Consider the following 18564-nt stretch of genomic DNA (forward strand, 5'->3'; position numbering starts at 1 on the left):
AAAAGAAAAAAATTAGCCAAGTATGGTGGCATGCATCTGTAATCCCAGCCACACAAGAGGCTGAGGCAGAATTGCTTGAACCCAGAAGGCAGAGGTTGGAGTGAGCCAAGATCGCGCCACTGCACTATAGCTGGGTAGTAAGAGTGAGACTCCCTCTCAAAAAAAAGAAAAGAAAAAGAACCATAATGTGAAATCAAACTCCTCTTCCCCAACTACCTTCAGCTCCATAAAGAAAACAGAATGTGTTCCTCTGGGCCTTAGGGCAGAGATGCAAGACGGCAAGCATGCAAAACCACCCCCAGAACGGAGCGGCTGGCCAAGAAGGCCTCCTGCCACCCTCCCCCCGGCTCACAGGGCTCTTAGAAAAGAGCGAGCATCCTGCACCAATGGTTCGCGCCATTCCCCAGATTTGTGGATTTTGCTTTAGTTTTAGTCTCAGATCTTTAAAAACGCCATGGTGGCTTGAGCCCAGCAGCCGTTGGGGGAAAAAAATGAGGATGTGAGACTCAGCAGCAGAGGGACCCTGGGTCAGGCAACGAGGCCAGAGGTGCAGACCCAGGGCCTAGGGGCCCAGTGCAGACGGTCACCCACAAACGAGCACGCTGCGGACGACAGAGCAGCAGACGCCCTGTGCCGCCAGAACCACAGCCCCCGTCAGCACCCGGGATGAAGGAGAGATGTGCCCAGGGTGGGCCCCCCTTTCTACCACAGGGTCCCATTCTCACGTCGCTCTGACCGTGGAGGCAGGAACACAGGCCCGGCGAGGTGCATCAGCACAGGCCGCCTCTGGGCAGCTTACACTACTGTGGGCTCTGGCTCCCATGCACGGGGGCACTAAGCCCCCTGGTTTACCTGGGTCCATCTCCACCAAGGTCTTCCACGCCTCCATCCTGTGCAGGTCCAGGCAGTGCAGGTCGCTGAGGGTGACCTGGCGGTCGCCGGCCTCAAACATGCCCCCATAGACGTAGAGCACCCCGTGCTTCACAGCCAGCATGGCATTGGAGCGTGGACATGGCCCGGGCACGGGGCCGTCGGCCTCCTCGGAGCTGTCTTCATCCTCAGACTGAGGCTGCCCCACTGAGCCTGGGGCGGCCAGCACCTGCTTAATGGTGACCACCGTCCCATCCTCAGCCACCACCTCCTTGACTACCTCCACGGGCCCTTGGGTGCTTGCTGACACCTTCGGGCTCCTCTTTTCTGCCCCGCCTACGTTTTTTCTTCTCGGACTTGGGTCCCTATTAACAGACCGAGGGAACAGAGAGGCAGCAGCTTCAGTGAGGCAGGGGTTGGTCCTGCTACACCCAAGAGGCCAAGCAACGGTTTGCAGTAACCGCCCAGAAGCATGGAGAGTAGGTGACCCAGGAGGACACCGCCCCTGACCGCTCTGGATGCAGGCACTTAGGGCCGCAGGGGCACGCTCCTATCTCCCACTGGCCTCACCATCCACTATGGGGCTGAAGGAGGAAACCCCCCTTCGCGTGTCCTCACTGAGGGGCGGCCCCGCACCTCCACTGAAAGGTGGACATGCTTACCAGGCCCCAGACTCAGTGCACTGGCCCTCAGGCTCTGACGCTCATCCCGGGAATACTCAATCCACCCACAGTGCTGGCTCCCAGAAGGGCTAGGGAAGCCAGGCTGAGGGGCTTCCTCCCCTTTCCCAAGCAAGACGGATGGTGGGATCCACAACCCCAACCCCAGCAAACAAGCTGTAAATGAACTACAGACGGCGAGCCAGAGAGGGGCCCTTCCTCACCAAATGTGTCTAAAGCAGAGTTCTCGTGTCAGGCTGCCTGCTGCAGGACACCTGTCCGTCCCTCTCTGTCCCACTTCCCTGGCTGTGTTGCAGGGGTCAGTCTGGACCCTTCCATCACAAAATGCTGCCAACTCATGAGACGACATCTGCCAGGTCACCTCCAAATTTTCCAAGGATCCCTACCTCTAGATCAACCCCGAGTCAGCTTCAGACTTCTAAGATCCACTTTGTATCTGGACAGTGCAACAATGAGTTTCAAAAGGGAAAGCTCTGAGGTCCTCAGTCATCCTGGGGAATGTCAAGGGCCCTGAGATCACAGTCTGAGAACCGTGACACTAATTCTTCCACTGGGGCCAACAAGCTCTCTGAAAAGCCACACAGAAGCCTGTGCAGACTCTGGAGGGACTCCTCCGAAAACTGGGAAACCGAAGCGGACTGTAGGTCCAGAAACAAACCCTCGTGTTTCCCCAATTTCCAGCCCAGGTGCCACCACATGTCAAGAGCAGCCCTAGGAGCTTGCCACCAATAGGGACCAGCCCTCCTCGGCCACAGCCCTTTCTGGGTTCGGCTGACCTGGTCCCCTCAGAGACCCTGAGGCCAAGTGGGGGGCCCACTTCTGGGGCTGTCACCCACTGTCTGCCTGTGCTTGGCTCAGGTAGACAGTAAAGATGGTACCAGGAAAGCAGGGACGTTCCAGCGCAGTAACAACACAAGCTGGTCTGCACCAGAACCTCCTGCAAACTCCCCTCACACAGAGGGCCGGGGAGGTCCCAGGGACCTCCGCCCAGGGCAAGTAACTCCCGAGACAGAAGCACCACCAGCATCCAGGATGGGCTCAAGGGACCGTGACCAAGGGCTCCCAAGCCCAGTCGCCCAGGACACAGGCAGAGACAGGAACTCCCACCCCTCCTGAGAGGTCATGCGCTTTGGAGCCCCGACACCCAAAGGTACAGGAGGGAGGCAAGGAGGGCAGGGACCCGAGTTAGGGCTGTGTACGACGGCACATGCTACTCAGAGGCTGCCCTACCTTCAGCTGTCCCGCAAACCACCGGTTCCTGGTGGCGTCGTAGAAGTACAGATCGTTGAAGAACTCTCCCTCCAGGTTCTCCTCCTCTTCCTCATCACAGACACCCCCGAAGAACAGGGGCTGGTGATTGGGGGCCGTGGCCACAGAAAAGCCAGACCGTGGAGTGGGCTTGACCCCTGAAGGGTTAATCCGAGTCCACACCCACTTGTCTGTCAAAAGAAAACAAGCAAACGGAATAAAAACAGAAGAAAAGAGACAGGCCAGGACACGCCCAGGAACCCAGGTGCCCCCGGAAACGGAGTAAATGAAAACTGTCAAACTTCTGGCAAAAACTCTGCTCCCTCTGCAGCATCACCATTCCAACCCCATCGAGTTCCACCCTTCTCCTTAAGAGTGCTGGCAGTCAAGAGCTTTCCACACCCCTGGCACCTCTACCTATGGAGCCGCTTCGAGCCGCAGAGGAAAGGCAGGGATAAGGGGGAAGCGGCACACGAACTAGACTGGCACGGCAGAGGGGCTTCCCGGGGAGGCCGCGCTGCACGAGGACCCTCCATCCAGGGTTGCGAGGCCTCCACCAGCCCTGCCTAGGCCCGCGGTTGGCCAGCTCTACTATAGGAGGGCTCCGCTTCACACTCTTTCTCGGCACGTGCCTATGCAACATGCCAACCCTCAAACGTAGCTCAATGTGAGGTGCAGGAAATGTCTTCCCACTTCTAAGAGAAAGAACGGAGATTTTTTCTTTCCTCTAATGAACATAAAAAAAAAAAAAATCAGAAGCAGCAAAGGGCCGCATTCCTCATGGTGCGAGCCATCAACCATCCATGCCCAGCACAGGTGCGGCCCTGGGGCCACCCACGTCATTCCCGCCCGCACCGCCTGTGTTAACAGGGCAGACCACCAGAACTCGCCACACCGTCAGGCCAGGATCCTCTCCAGTTACAGAATCCCACACATGCAATATGCACAGCTCCTCCCACAACGCTTTCCTCCTGGGGGCTGAGGAGCTGGGCACACTGGCTCCGGGCCGCCCTAACTAGAACAAAGTCCAGCGTCCAGGTTCAAGCTCACTGTGGTATGAGCTGGGCAAGTGACTGAAAGAACGAGTCCTCATCAGCCGGGGTGCAGTAAAGCAGGGCCATGAGAGAAGTACCTGGGCCTTTTGCCAGGCAAGTGGGTGTGGACTCAGACTAACCCTTCGGGTACTTCTGAGGCCTCAGCCTGAGGAATTTTAGTGCAAGAAAGGGGTACAGACACTTTGCACAACAGTCCCCTCTCCCAGGGAGGGTGGAGAACTTGCCATGGGTCACAAAGGCAGACCTGTCCTAAGCACTAGGTCTCCTGGGTCTAGCCCAGCCCTACGGTCCCAACCCACAGCCTCCCGTGAGAGAACTGTCACCCAGCTTCCTAAGGGCATTGGAGACACCACACTCCATGGCAAACACTCTCAACCCATGCCTCCTGGCATCACTCCCTTGCTCTGGAGCAGGAACAAATGCCATTTCTCCCTTTATTTATTTATTAACGATGGGGTTTCTCCATGATGGCCAGGCTGGTCTTGAACTCCTGATCTCAGGTGATCCACCCACCTCGGCCTCCCAAAGTGCTAGGATTACAGGCGTGAGCCACTGCACCCGGCTATTTGTTCATTGTTGCGACTAGGTCTCACTCTCATACAGGCTGGAGTGCAGTAGCACGATCTCAGCTCACTGCAGCCTCCATCTCCCAGGCTCAAGCAATCCTCCCACCTCAGCCTCCTGAGTACCTGGAACTACAGGCACACGCCAGCACACCTGGTTGATTTTTTTTTTTTTTTTTTTTTTTTTTAAAAGAGATGGTGTCTCACTATGTTGCTTAGGCTGGTCTCAAACTCTTGGCCTCATGCAATCCTCCTACCTCAGGCTCCCGAAGATTACAGGTATGAGCCACTGCACCCAGCCAGTAACAAACACAATTATTTTTGTCAAAGTCAAGAAATTAATGATTGAAAAGTAGCAGCCCACTCCCATCCCCCTCTGGCTCCACACATGTGCGGCTTCTCCCCCGCCTTGAGAGGTCTGTGAGAACACACGGAAGCAGCCAGTGGCAGGAAAGGTGGTCACCAGTTCATCTCAATGCAGGAACCCACACCAAGGAATACAGAGCGTGTCGCACATGGAAGGTGTTGAATAGCTGACATATCCTGGGCCCTGCTGGTGCCAGAGCCATGCAAAGAGCTGTCCCCTGAGTTACCCCATGTCATCCTTTTAAGAAGTCCCAGAGAATGATTATTGTTTCCCTGTATGAAAATTTTGATCCTTAGACCCAAGTTTAGCAAAAAGCTCTTAGAAATCTAGGCATTCGACAGCACCCTGAATTCAGTAACTCCTACTGCACAGAGGACACAGCTGTCCTCGAAGGCTGTCATTGTGATGGCCAACAGCAGTCTCCGTGACCATTTCCAAAGGTCTGTGGATGAGCAATGCTGGCCAGCCCCACACCCAACCTACTCGGCGGCTGCCCACAACCACCCAAGGGCAAGCGCGTCACCACAGTGCCAGGCAGCCCCTGTGACTCCTGTGGCTCGTACTCAAGGCCCAGGACGGCTGTCCTGGAGAGCCCGAGACCCTTGTGGGGCCCGTCAGGAAGTGCTGAGGAACACCATGCTCACTGTGCCACAGAGGGCTGTCCACAGGGTATCGCACCCATGCAGCGGAGTCAGCCCATCATCAATGCTCCCAGAGGTGACCGCCCAGCAGGCGTTCCCGTGTCTGCAGACACCAGGATTATGGAGCCTGTCCCGCCCACCCCACCTACAAAAGGACCATCTTGGCGGGCCCTCCGCTCTAGGCTGGTGCAGGGGCTCAGCGCCAGCCCCATATCCATGGGTGTCTCACTATGCTGAGGCTTGGGCTTCGCCTCCCACCACAGGCGGACCAGCCAGTCCCCGCCCTACCTTTTCTTCCGTCCTCTGGCTTCAGCAGGAACATGTCTGAGTGCCGGGTGCCTTTGTCCACGTCCTTCTTGACTCTCTGCAAAGGAAAGGAACTATGTGAGAACCGGGGACATCTACAGTGACTGCTCACAGGCGCCCACGCTGCGGGCGCATTTCGGACGGAAGGGACTGGAGGCCTTTCCCGCAGACCACCCTAAGCTCCGAAGTGTGTCTGCAGTGTGCTCAGTGCTGCTGCCACCTGACAGACAGGCGTCATCCCTAAGACTGGGTCCATCTGAAGGGGCCCCTTTCCAACCGCCGCGATCACAGTACACTAGCGTGCTCGTCCGAGCGCACATAGCGTCCACGCAGCCTGGGGCCTCTAATGCACTAGGCAGCCATTCTTCATTCCTGGCTCCGGCAGTCTCAGTTCTCACCACCTTTCAAATAACACGATTCAGGCTTTGGAACAGAAATCAAGTTACTGCTGTGGGCAGAAAGCAGCCACTGCCCACTTAAAGACTTCTCTAAGCTTCAAGAACAACAAAGTCCATGTCCCTTAACCCTCAGTCTTCTGCCTCAAGTGAGCGTCAGCACCCCAGCCTGACCAGGCACACCACTCCCAAACACACGTGCCCTATGTCCTGGCGCCACAACCCTTACCTGGGACCTACGGTGGTGAGGGAGATGCCCAGCAAAACACGTGCCCTGGGTGGAAGGACCCAGTCCGTTTTCATCTCGTATTTGTCTGCACTTTAATTCTCTTTTTTTAAAACAATAATCTAAGTTTTACTACCTAAGGATTTTCACTCAAAGAAAAATGCACAGTAACACCAAGCTTGCAGGATGGCGAGTTAACAGACATTTTCTTACTGGAAACTTATCCAGCTTCAGTACCATTTCTGGATGAAGCATCAAGTTACTATGGCACATTTTTAAGATTGGTCGAGCAGTGTTTCCTCTAATTCCTCCCTTTCATTTAAAGTATTAGCAACAGCATCATTCCATGAATCGTCTACAATGTCCTCATTTAATCCACGTGACCCTCCTCAGTATTAAGCTGTGCCCTGGGTGTGTTCATTAACAGGTCATTTCCCGGGGACTGACGAGTACTCCGCAGCTCTGCCTGCCTTCTCTCCAAGGCCAGTTGTTTATCTCAATTCTTTGTTGTTGCTCTTCTGTTAGGCTTTTACTTGACTCAGAAGCGAACACCTCAGTTTCAGATGAGTTTGTCAGAAAGGGATCTCATTCAGTAGCAGTTACATTACGTTCATTACTTTCTACAACTTCATCACTATTGCTAACAAATCTTCATGTAAAATAGGAAGATGAAGCCGAATTCGTTTTAAACAGGTCTAAACTTCCTTTTTACTTCCCAGGTATTCAACTCTGTCAATCAAACCCTCAAGCTGCAGTTTAGGGAGCAGTCTCTGTGCACAGTGCTCCGTGTGTCTGAGGAGCGTCTTCAGGTCTTCAGCCTCATGACCTTCACCTTCGAAGTTTGCCTTATCAAACACATGCCTCAAGGCTGGAAGTCCCCTCAGCATCCAGCCTGGGTGTATTTCTGTCAGCTGTTCTCTGCGGAGGTGCAGGCACAGGTGCTCCACTTCCTGACTCTTCATCAGGCTCAGCTCCTTCATGTTGTCTCTCCAGAGAGGCTGGAGGTGGGAAAGGAGGAAAAACCTCATCTTCTACATGCTCATAATCTGGTACGTCAATCATGCCCTTCTCCTCTGGTTCTAGCATCTTTTCCTCTCATGCAGAAAACCCAATTCTCTATTTCTTTTTGAGACGGAGTTTCACTCATGTTACCCAGGCTGGAGTGCAATGGCACGATCTCGGCTCACCGCAACCTCCGCCTCCTGGGTTCAGGCAATTCTCCTGCCTCAGCCTCCTGAGTAGCTGGGATTACAGGCACGCGCCACCATGCCCAGCTGATTTTTTGTATTTTTAGTAGAGACGGGGTTTCACCATGTTGACCAGGATGGTCTCGATCTCTTGACCTTGTGATCCACCCGCCTCGGCCTCCCAAAGTGCTGGGATTACAGGCGTGAGCCACCGCGCCCGGCCTCCAATTCTCTATTTCTAATACACTATTTTATAAGTTTCATGTTTACAGAAAATCGAGACGATAGTACCAAGAGCTCCCACAGGTCTACACCAGTGTCCCCCTGGCACCAACACCTTCCTCTCCTTGGTGCCCTCGTGACAGCTCAGGAACCGGCACTGACCCGTTCCTGTGACTGCAGCCCACGCTTCATTCAGAGCCCCCAGTGCTCCTCAGATCCTCCTGGCCCGCCATCCCACCCAGGGTCCTACAGGCCGTTTCATCCTCTCACCTCCTCAGGTTCCTCTGGGCCGTGAGTTTCTCCAGCTCCCCTTTCTTCTGAGGACCATGAAAGCAGTGTGGACGGCTCGGGTGTTACAGAGTGCCCCTCTGTTGGGACTGTCTGCTCTCTTTCTCATGATTAGACTGGGGTTATGAATTATCAGGACGACCCCAGGGATGAAGTGCCTGTCTCATCAAGTCCCATCAAGGGTCCACACCATCAACAGGACTCATCGCAGTAGACATTGACCTTGACCGTCTGGCTGAGGTCGTGTCTGACAGCTTCTCTTGGGCATGCTCTGTGGACTCAGATACTGACACAGACTTTGGTCACGCTTATGCAGTCGCAAGGGTATTGACAGACTTCGGATATGCTCTGCGTTTCGTGGATACTGATGTTTCATGGCTATTGACGTAGACTTCAGCCATACTCTGTGGTCCCCTGGGTACTGATGAAGACTTCCGGTACGCTCTACGTCTTGTGAATATCGGCGCAGACTTTGGGGATGCCTGGCCTCATGGACACTGACGTAGACTTCTGGTTCGCTCTACGTCTCACAGATATTGACACAGACTTTGGGTACACACTGTGGTCTTGTGGATATTGATGTAGACTTTGGGTATGCTCCATGTCTCATATAAGGAGCTGAGCCTGATGAAGAGTCAGGAAGTGGAGCACCTGTGCCTGCACCTCCGCAGAGAACAGCTGACAGAAATACACCCAGGCTGGATGCTGAGAGGACTTCCAGCCTTGAGGCATGTGTTTGATAAGGCAAACTTCAAAGGTAAAGGTCACGAGGCTTAAGACTTGAAGATGCTCATCAGACACACGGAGCACTGGGCACAGAGACTGCTCCCTAAACTGCAGTTTAAGGATTTTATTGACAGAGTTGAATACCTGGATATTGGTGTAGACTTCAGGTGCACTCTGTCTCATGGATACTGACAAAGACTTTGGTTCGCTCTGTGTCTCACAGATATTGACACAGACTTCTGGTTCACTCTGTCTCATAGATACTGACAGACTTTGGGTACACGCTATCGTCTTGTGGATACTGATGTAGACTGGGTACGCTCCATGTCTCGTGGATACTGACCAAGACTTCAGGTACACTCTGTCTCACACATACTGACAGACTTCTGGTACACTCTGTCTCGTAGTATTGACAGACTTTGGGTACACGCTATGGTCTCGTGGATATTGATGCAGACTTTGGGTACACTCCTTTCTTGTGGATGCTGATACAGAGGAGAGATCGGCTATGCTGTCATCAGCCATCTTTGTTGCTCGGGTTCTTCCATAACGCAGAGCTGCCACTCGGAGCCTTTACGGCTGTTCCTGAGTCCCTGTGACTTGCACCTTCTTTGTGGGTTTCTTTAAGCACTTTCTTAGGCTCTGGCACCGTAAGATGCTCAACTCTTCCTGTATACCTTTGCCCAGCCCTAAAATTAGCCCTTTTTCCAGGAAGTCCTGGTTCCCTTTGATGGAGAATACCACTGAAAACCAACATTCGTTGTAATCCCAGGACTGTGAGAGGCCAAGGTGGGCAGACTGCTTGAGTTCAGGAGTTCAAGACCAGCCTGGGCAATGGCAAAAACCCATCTCTACCAAAAACTACGAAAATCAGCCAGGCATGGTGGCATGCCACTGCAGTCCCAGCTACTCCCAAGGCTGAGGTGGGAGGACCACTTGAGCCTGAAAGGCAGAGGCTACAGTGAGCCAGGACTGTGCCACTGTACTCCAGCCCGGGTGATAGAGCGAGACCTTGCCTCAACTTTAAAAACTAAAGAAAGAGACCAAGATTTGGACACTGGATGTGTACACTGCTGCTGGGAGTACTGTTTCTAGGCCCTCTCATCCGGTAGAGCAAGGAAATATTTGTTTACAGTTCATTTTCTTATAGCTAGTATGTACTGTATTTACTATAATGGAAGAAAAACATTTTCCTTTTGAAACATGAAAATGATCCACTGTCCACACAGACTCTCGATTTCCACCTGGGCCTGAGTGTCCTAAAACTAAGAAGGCTCCACATTAGCCATATGGAGAGCGACCTCAATCTCAGGAAGTGAAAACTGGGTGTGGGTCTCTTTTATTCTCCTTCTGGAAACACCTGTGGAATTCAAGTGATGCACTTTCTACACATTACAGACAGCAATTGAGACTAGTCTCTTTTTGTAGCGGCTTGATAGAAAATGGCTGTCATTTCTGTGCCTGCTTTTCCAAACCTGAAGGCCTAGCATTACTGGGAACTGAACTGAAACCCAGAGACTTCATCAGCTGGGGGGACGAGGAAGGAGTTCAATGACATCTCTGTGTGTCATCAGACACTTAAATCATTGCTCAGCTTCAGCAGGTCTCTGTCTCCTTGTAGTACCCTGCACCTGTCTATGTTAACTGTCTTGTTTTTCTGACAGCAACATTTTCTTCTTAGAACTAACAGGCTATGGGAGAATCTTTTTTTTTTTTTTTTTTTTTTTTGAGACAGAGTCTTGTTCTGTTGCCAGGCTTGAGTGCAGTGGTGCAATCTTGGCTCACTGCAACCTCTGCCTCCTGGGTTAAAGTGATTCTTTCGCCTCAGCCTCCCAAGTAGCTGGGACCACAGGCATGTGCCACCATGCCCAGCTAATTTTTTGTATTTTCAGTAGAGATGGGGTTTCACCATGTTGGCCAGGATGGTGGCGATCTCTTCACCTCGTGATCCACCCACCTTGGCCTCCCAAAGTGCTGGGATTACAGGCGTGAGCCACCGTGCCTGGCCTTTGAGGGAATCTTTTATGCTACCGTATTTCAGTACTTTCCCTCCAGACCATGCAAGCCAGAGAGCTAGAGCATGTTACAAGGGCTGCTCTGCTCACACGCGTCCACAGGTTCCTTCCGTGAGCTCCTTCCCAGCACATGGCTGGCCGGCCACACCCTCTAACAGGGCCCATGGGTCGACCTCCCCAACAACATCTAACTCCTTCTTCTACAGCAGTTTCTTCTCTTGGGAGTGTTGTGGCTTTCCCCAAAATTCAACTTACCTATCTTCAAAGAAAATAACACACAGCAGCCTTGTTGCCCTGTTTGTCTTGATCACTTTTGTTCAAGCTCTGCCTATTAATGTACATCAAACCAGCTTTACATTCACGTAGTCTTTCCAGAAAAACCTGTTAGACTATATTAAAGAAGTCAACAGAATCTGAATGAATTTTTGGAGATGTCAAATTTCTGTCTAGGGAATAAAAGGGACCTCGGGGTCACTGCTGTTTTAGGGACAAGCCCTTCACATGCAGCTCGGGAAGCGCTGGTGTTAATGTAGCCCTGACAGTAACACAGGCAGAGGTGCTACAGAGAAGCTTCTTTTCTAATCAGACTTCAGGCCAACACACTATTGCTGCACTTCAAAGACATCTGCAAGAGGCGTCAAGCGTCAATGCTGAGTGTGAACGCAACAGGGATGTCTCTGGAATTACTGAGCATCCAGCTGAGACTCCAGAGCGCAGGACAGCTGAGCCTGAAAGTTTGGAAGGGCACTGGCCACCCAAGCCACGTCCCGACGGGCTCCACCTCTTGCAGAATGTAGCACAGGCCACCTAGCTTAGCCCGCAGTCACGTCCCCTGACCGGCCCCCACCTCCCACAGAATGTAGTACAGGCCACCTAGCTTAGCCTGCAGCCACGTCCCCTGACAGGCCACCCACCTCCCACAGAATGTAACACAGGCCACCTAGCTTAGCCTGCAGTCACATCCCCTGATGGCCCGCACCTCCCACAGAATGTTGTATAGGTCACCTAGCTTAGCCTGCAGTCACGTGCCCTGACGGGCCCCCACCTCCCATAGAATGTAGCACAGGCCACCTAGCTTAGCCCGCAGTCACATCCCCTGACGGGCCCCCACCTCCCACACAATGTCGTACAGGCCACCTAGCTTAGCCTGCAGCCACGTCCCCTGACAGGCCACCCACCTCCCAAACAATGTCGTACAGGCCACCTAGCTTAGCCTGCAGCCACGTCCCCTGACAGGCCACCCACCTCCCACACAATGTCGTACAGGCCACCTAGCTTAGCCTGCAGCAAGTCCTCAATACAGCCGCTTCAGCTCACCCAGCTGCAAGCTCAGACACCGACCCATTTCAACCATCAGGAGAGCAGAAGCCACTGCAGGGCCACCCCAAGGACCCGGCTGTTGGCTCAGGCCTGGTCACAGAGGGGTCCAATGGTGCAGTGGTGGATAAAGGCGGTCTATGGCTGCGGAACATGTTGGGGAGGAGGCGCCTGGGAGTGGTCCTTGGAGAGGACAGTGCTGAAGGCAGCCCCAGCGTTCCCAGAGAACAGAATCAGGCAGGGAGAGGGTGTCAATTCCAAGCGGACGTGTGTGAACACAAACCACAGGGGCCACTCCTTCCCACATAAGCCCAACTCCTCACCACTGAGCCTGTCCATGCAGGCACCTGGGGACGGCTCCTAACCCACCGTCACCAGATGCTGGTCCAGTGGCCCATCAAGAGCACGGCTGGCGCAGGCAATGACCACACGCACCGTGCCCTCCCCGCCTCACACAAGCACAGGTGATGGGCTCCTGTGGAGACACCGCACCACCTCAGTGCACAGCAGGTGTCTCACGTTTCGCGGGGCTGTGTGAGAGGGACCCATGACAAGAGGACCCCCACCAACTCGTCACGTGGCAGCATGGGCTCGCGCACACCTTCTTGGCAGGGCTACTGCTGAAGTAACAGCCCGCCGATTACGTCCCGCATCACGTGCAGTCAGCTTCCTTTTGAAAACTGCTTCCGTGAAGCTGTGCGAGAAGCCTATGCCTGTCCGCTGCCACAGCCGCGGCTATTTGGGGACACGACTGTCAGGATGGCTTCTGCAGAGCCAGCAGCAGTCCCCACCACACCTGCCTCTCCACTCAGTGGAGCCTGCTCGAGCCCCTCTGCGTGACTGCTGGCACCTGGACAGGGCTCTGCCTGCCTTCTGTACCTCAGCTGGCCTCAGCACACCTTCCCATCCACCTGCACTGTGGCCAACGGCCACTCAGCCCCTTCCAGCCAAGACTTCTTCCCAGCACTTTCCAAAACTCACCATTTTCACCGTTACCATTAAAAAATATACCCACAAACAGGTGTGGTCACGTGTCTGTATCGGGACGTAAGAGCCACTGTGCCCAATTCCCTAGCACGAGACAGGCTGACCCATCCTGCAGCCAGTGACCCAGGAGAGCTGGTCACGGAGCTCAGGGGCCCAGTGGGCATGGAGCTCTGGCTCCGAGGTCAACCAGGATCTCGAGTGACACAATCCCCACACTTAACAACGTCTCCCGAGTCACATGATCCTCACACTTGCGATGACGCGGGGCTATCTGATTCCGGTCTTCCAGGAGCTCAACTCCCAAGTGGTGAATGAAAGGAAGTTCTGGCATCTGCCGCATTCTCCATGGCCGCATGGAAACAGTGACACACACAGAGAGCAGCCCTCTCCTGGCTGTGCTCGGACCTTGTCTCCTGAGAAGGCAGATGACAACGGCTGAGACCAAAACTCAAGTAGGAAGGAGGGCCCCGCTCTCAGCACCAGGTGATAAACCTTCCACCGTTACGCCCCTCCACCCTCCCTATCCAAATGCCATTTCTACGGTCACACCTGCATCTCCCCTTCAGGCTGGCCTCATGTGCCACCTTCTCCTTAGAAACCTTTCCAATTCTCTGAAGGAGGGAGAACTCCCCCTCTCTGGAAGCTCCCACAACACCAGAAGACACACTAAGGACTACGTCCTTGCACACATGGATGTCGGCCGGGTCTCTGTTGTCCCACAAGCTGTATCTCTTTTGTTAGGATACAAGACATCGTAGTAAACGCACCACCTGGACCCAGACTGACTTGGAATTCATAAAACCTGGTTAGGATGCCCACCAAAGATGTCAGTTCTTCGTGGCAGTGCAGAGGCTGGGGGGCGTTTCAAGTACTCCCTGGGCTACACAGATGCATCTCCTGAGGGAGCCTGAGATGAGATCTGGTTATGGGAGGAGGAAGGCGGGCAGGTATCTGCGAGTCCCTCTTAATCTAGAGCCAGGCCCAGCCCCAAGGTCAAGGCTCTGAGCACTACTGTCCATTTCATGAACCTGGGCTCTTCCCAAGTCAAACAACTCTGCAGCCTTGCCACGCAGAAGCAGGGTCAGAGAAGGCTCCACTTTGCCTGATTAAACGCTGTCAAGCACGGCACTGTCCAGGCACTGGGCATGCAAGTGGACAGAAGTCCGGCCCTGTGAGACTCTTCTCTGGGTGGGAGACAATAGCCAAGTCTGTCTCCAGCAGAGAGGGCGGTGAGCAGGAGGACAAGGACGCGCAGGTGGATGTAAGCCCAGAACCATGGGAGTTCTGTGCGGAGGAGACTGGCCTGACTTGCATCTCTGCAGCTCACTCTGGCTGCTGCATGTGGCATGGTCAGGAGACGGCAGAGGGAGAAAGACCAGGCCCCAGGGAGGTACCAGCTCTGGCAGGAGAGTGGAGAGCAGAGTGTGTGGCAGCAGGCAGGGATATCAAGTGCTCTCCCAGCCACCTCTACTTGCTTAGTGAAATGTGACTGAGGGTGGGTGGCAGGTGGCAGGACCCCCTGGGAGCACGGACAGGGCCTGTGGGGGGGAGGCATGTGCCCACGGTGTGTGGGGCCTTCTCTGGCCTCTAGCCTGGGCTGCACAGCAGCAGCAGCACAGCACAGCTGAGTCCTGCCACGAGGACAGAGCATGCGGGTGGGGGGTAATGGCGCTGGGGCAAGGATGAGCTTCCCCCAGCCCCAAGCTCCAGCACAGGCCACGTGCCGAAGTTTCCGTCAGTTCTTGCAGACTGCTGCCACCGCGCAGCGGACCACCTGCTTAGGCTACCCACTTCTTTTTACACTCCATACCATTCACAACTCAAATCTCTCACTAATTCCAGTAAATCCCCCATGAATCCAAACAGACAAGCTTTTCGCTTCAACTCCAAAAGCCACAGGCTCAAAGCAAAGAGCTACTGAACTAAGTGGATTGAGACCGTCCATCGTCAGACTGAGGATGGGTGCACACGGCTGGAGGCAGCAGCTGCTGAGGATGACAGGATTCTGATGACAGTGATAGGAGCTTAGCCGGTCTGACTGCTCACCATCCTGCTGCACTCCGCGAAGCATCTGCTGTGATAAAGCACTACACCAGGCATCCTGCCCGACTTCTGGCCCAGTCAGCCTGCTCTCAGTGCCCTCCCGGACATCAGAAAATAAGGGTGATTTTCTCTGTCCAGAACAAACAATGACCAAGAGAAGAATCGGATCCATCTGGTCAACTGAGTTCACTCTCTTAACAAATGCCACTAAAAGGCTGAAATCCGCCGGGCGCAGTGGCTCACGCCTATAATCCCAGCACTTTGGGAGGCAAAGGTCAGCGGATCACAAGGTCAAGAGTTCAATACCAGCCTGACCAACATGGTGAAACCCCATCTCTACTAAAAATATAAAAATTAGCCGGGTGTGGTGGCGCATGCCTGTAGCCCTAGCTACTTGGGAGGCTGAGGCAGGAGAATCGCTTGAAGCCTGGAGTCGGAGGTTGCAGTGAGCTCAGACCACACCGTTGCACTCCAGTCTGGGCGACAGAGCAGGACTCCACCTCAAAAATCAGTGAGGATGTGTGTTTGAAGGTAAAATAATACAATTTTTAAAAGGAGGGGCTGAACTCCTTTCTTGCCAGGGCAGCAGAATCTACCACAATTACAGCTACTGAAACGTGCTGCACATATGTGTTCACTGGCATGGGGGTGGGAAAGGCCGGGGCCCAGGACACTGATGTGGGAAGTTCTGGAAGTTGTTTAGTGACTGGTGGCCAAGCGTGCATTCACCAGCCAAGGTCCCTGGGTGACTCCGAGTTGAGAAGGGCCTTCCCAGCTCAGCTGCTGCACGTGCTCCAGCACTCAGAGGAAACCCATCCTCTTCCGGAGCCAGATGCCAGGGAGTGGCCCCTCCTCCAGGAGATCAAAAACCAGTAACAGAAACAAACACCTTGATCCTGCAGTTACTACCTTCACCGTAAACTTTTGTTTTTGTTTTGAGACGGTCTCAGTCTGTTGCCCCAGGTGGAGTGCAGTGGCACGATTCTGGCTCACTGTAACCTCCACCTCCCGAATTCAAGTGATTCTCATGCCTCAACCTCCCAAGTAGGCGGGACTACAAATGCACACCACATGCCAGGTAATTTTCTATTTCTAGTGGAGACAAGGTTTCACCATGTTGGCCAGACTGGTCTTCAACTCCAGACCTCAAGTGATCCACCCACGTCAGCCTCCCAAAATGCTGGGGTTCCATGTGTGAACCGCCCCACCCAGCCCACTGTAAACGTTTTAACGCAATGGCAGAAACGTTCTGTTTACTACTAGGTCTTGGAATCCAAGTGGTCATAAAACCGTCCAGGAGAAATGTTCTCCACTGACACTGCAGGAGCAGCTCAGTACCCACGGCCGCTTCTCCCAGGAGCTCTCCAGTCATGAGGGCCCCACTGCTTGGGGTCTACACTATTTACATAAATAAGCGATGGCTCACAAATACATGATTATAATTATCTAACTAGGCAACAGGAAAACACGGGCCTGACACGGATAAATAGTCCGACACTTCCTTGGTGCCTAAGAAATGAGGTGAAAGGAAAAATGTAGCCACTGCCAGCTTCCCTGGTGCAAAGACGTCCTTCCTACCTCTGTCAGCCTACCCATCAATAAAGCAGTCACACACACACTAGTCCCAAGCCATCTCCTTTCCATGTGTCTCATCTAGGAAGTGCTTACTGCAGACTGGCCATTAGCAGGCTTGCTGTTCCTTAACTGACCTGCCCCCCGCCTGAACCCTGCACTATCTGTGCTAGCAGAGCACCTGCTCCCTCTCAGGCGCTAGCTTGCTGACACCAGTTCCCTAGGGAGGAGCTCAATGCCCCCCAACATTCAGGGCTCTTGCCATCCTCATAGACCTCTGAATTCCAGCCACAGCGCGTTCGCCGACTTTACCAGACACACTCTACATGATTCCAACCCTCATCCTTTGCTCATGAACTTCCCCTTGTTTGGAAACTCACCCAAACCATCTCCTTCCTTCCTATCCTTAGGTCCCAGCCCACCCTGTGACTCCCTCTTCATGGGTCTAGCAGCCCGAGGCACTGCTCTGCTCTAGGACGGCTGGTACTCACTTGGGCCTCTCAGCTGCACTCTTGGCCAGTAAGAATGAAATTTAAAGCTTACAGAGACCCCAAGTCACACACTTTATGAAGGAAACACTCAGTAACACATCCCGAAATCCTAAACTTGACCATCTAAAAGGACACTTGATGTGCACCAAATAAGCATTCAGTTTCTTCCATGTTTTGCAGATGAAGATAAAAAACAAAGAACATTTTCCTATAGCTGCAAGAAAGCAAATCCCCTGGTGGGAAGAACTACAGAGAAGAAGGGGGTCTGAGGCACACCTCCACTTGCAACACACAGGGAGCCGCTCCAGGAGGGAAACTGAGGCACGGGATGCTGGCCATGGCGTCACAATCACATGCAGGAGGACATACCCACTCAGAAGGACCTAAGCTGACTCTGGGGTGGGGGGGGTTACCTGTCTTCCTTTAGGGGGCTCTGCTCACAAAACAGCCCAGAATTATCAGGGCCAGCCTTTCTTCCCAGTGTCCAGGGAAGACGCCTTCTCAGGACACTGAACACACCACAGCACGAAGAACCAAACGCTGTGAGGACTGGAGGGGAAAAAACACGTCTGCAAATGGCACATCGAGACAGAAAACCTGAAAGCACCTTGAAGACCAATCACCGGAATAACTGATCATCAGTCAGGCTGCAGGTGCCAGGCTCAACACAGAAAACCGCTGCATCTCAACATGCTCCCAACAGGCAGAGGTGCCATTGTGAATTCATGAAGAATATATTCTCTAGTCACAACGGAATAAGCAGAAGTCACAACCAATAAGACGTGGGAAAATCTCAATGACCTGAAAATTAACACACTCTGAAGCAATCCACAGTTCAACAAAGCCACAAAGGAAATGAAAATCTATTTTAAATTCATTGATAAAACTTGTAAAATGTAGTTAAAATAGCTGTTCAAAAAACTGAAAAAAGAGAAAAGCCGTATGATCAATAAATGCAGATAATGGATTTATCAAAATGTTCCCACTCATTTATAACAGAAATTCCTAGAAGAACACAACTCAAAACGTAAAGGACATCTGGGAATCAGCCACAGCCAGTGGTCATGGTGGTAGGTGTCTGGGCGCCTTCCCCCTCAGACAGAATAGCCCCCGGAAATCTCACTGCACACCTCCATTCAACACTGCACTGGAGCCCCAGCTGCTGCAGTAAGACAAATGAGGCAATGAAAGGCATAACAATACCAAAGGAGTAAGCAAGGCCAGGTGCGGTGGCTCACGCCTGTAATCCCAGCACTTTGGGAGGCCGAGGCGGGCGGATCACGAGGTCAAGAGATGGAGACTATCCTGGCCATGGTGAAATCCCATCTCTACTAAAAACACAAAAATTAGCCAGGCGTGGTGGCA

The 18564-nt window shown here is 53.3% G+C and overlaps 1 protein-coding gene and 1 pseudogene across 1 annotated transcript in view; both read right to left on the bottom strand.

Moving 5' to 3' along the window:
• The window catches only part of KLHDC4 (kelch domain containing 4), a 60742-nt gene that overhangs the window by 780 nt on the left and 41398 nt on the right, over positions 1-18564 (bottom strand). The window contains 4 exon segments of the mRNA XM_017543685.2: positions 853-1178; positions 1180-1235; positions 2781-2989; positions 5713-5788. Coding sequence (XP_017399174.1) covers positions 853-1178; positions 1180-1235; positions 2781-2989; positions 5713-5788 — 667 coding nt within the window.
• LOC108314682 overlaps positions 5811-18564 on the bottom strand; it is a 29344-nt pseudogene continuing 16590 nt past the window's right edge.

The sequence above is a fragment of the Cebus imitator genome, unplaced genomic scaffold, assembly GCF_001604975.1.
Source record: "Cebus imitator isolate Cc_AM_T3 unplaced genomic scaffold, Cebus_imitator-1.0 Scaffold159, whole genome shotgun sequence".
Classification (NCBI taxonomy): domain Eukaryota; kingdom Metazoa; phylum Chordata; class Mammalia; order Primates; family Cebidae; genus Cebus; species Cebus imitator.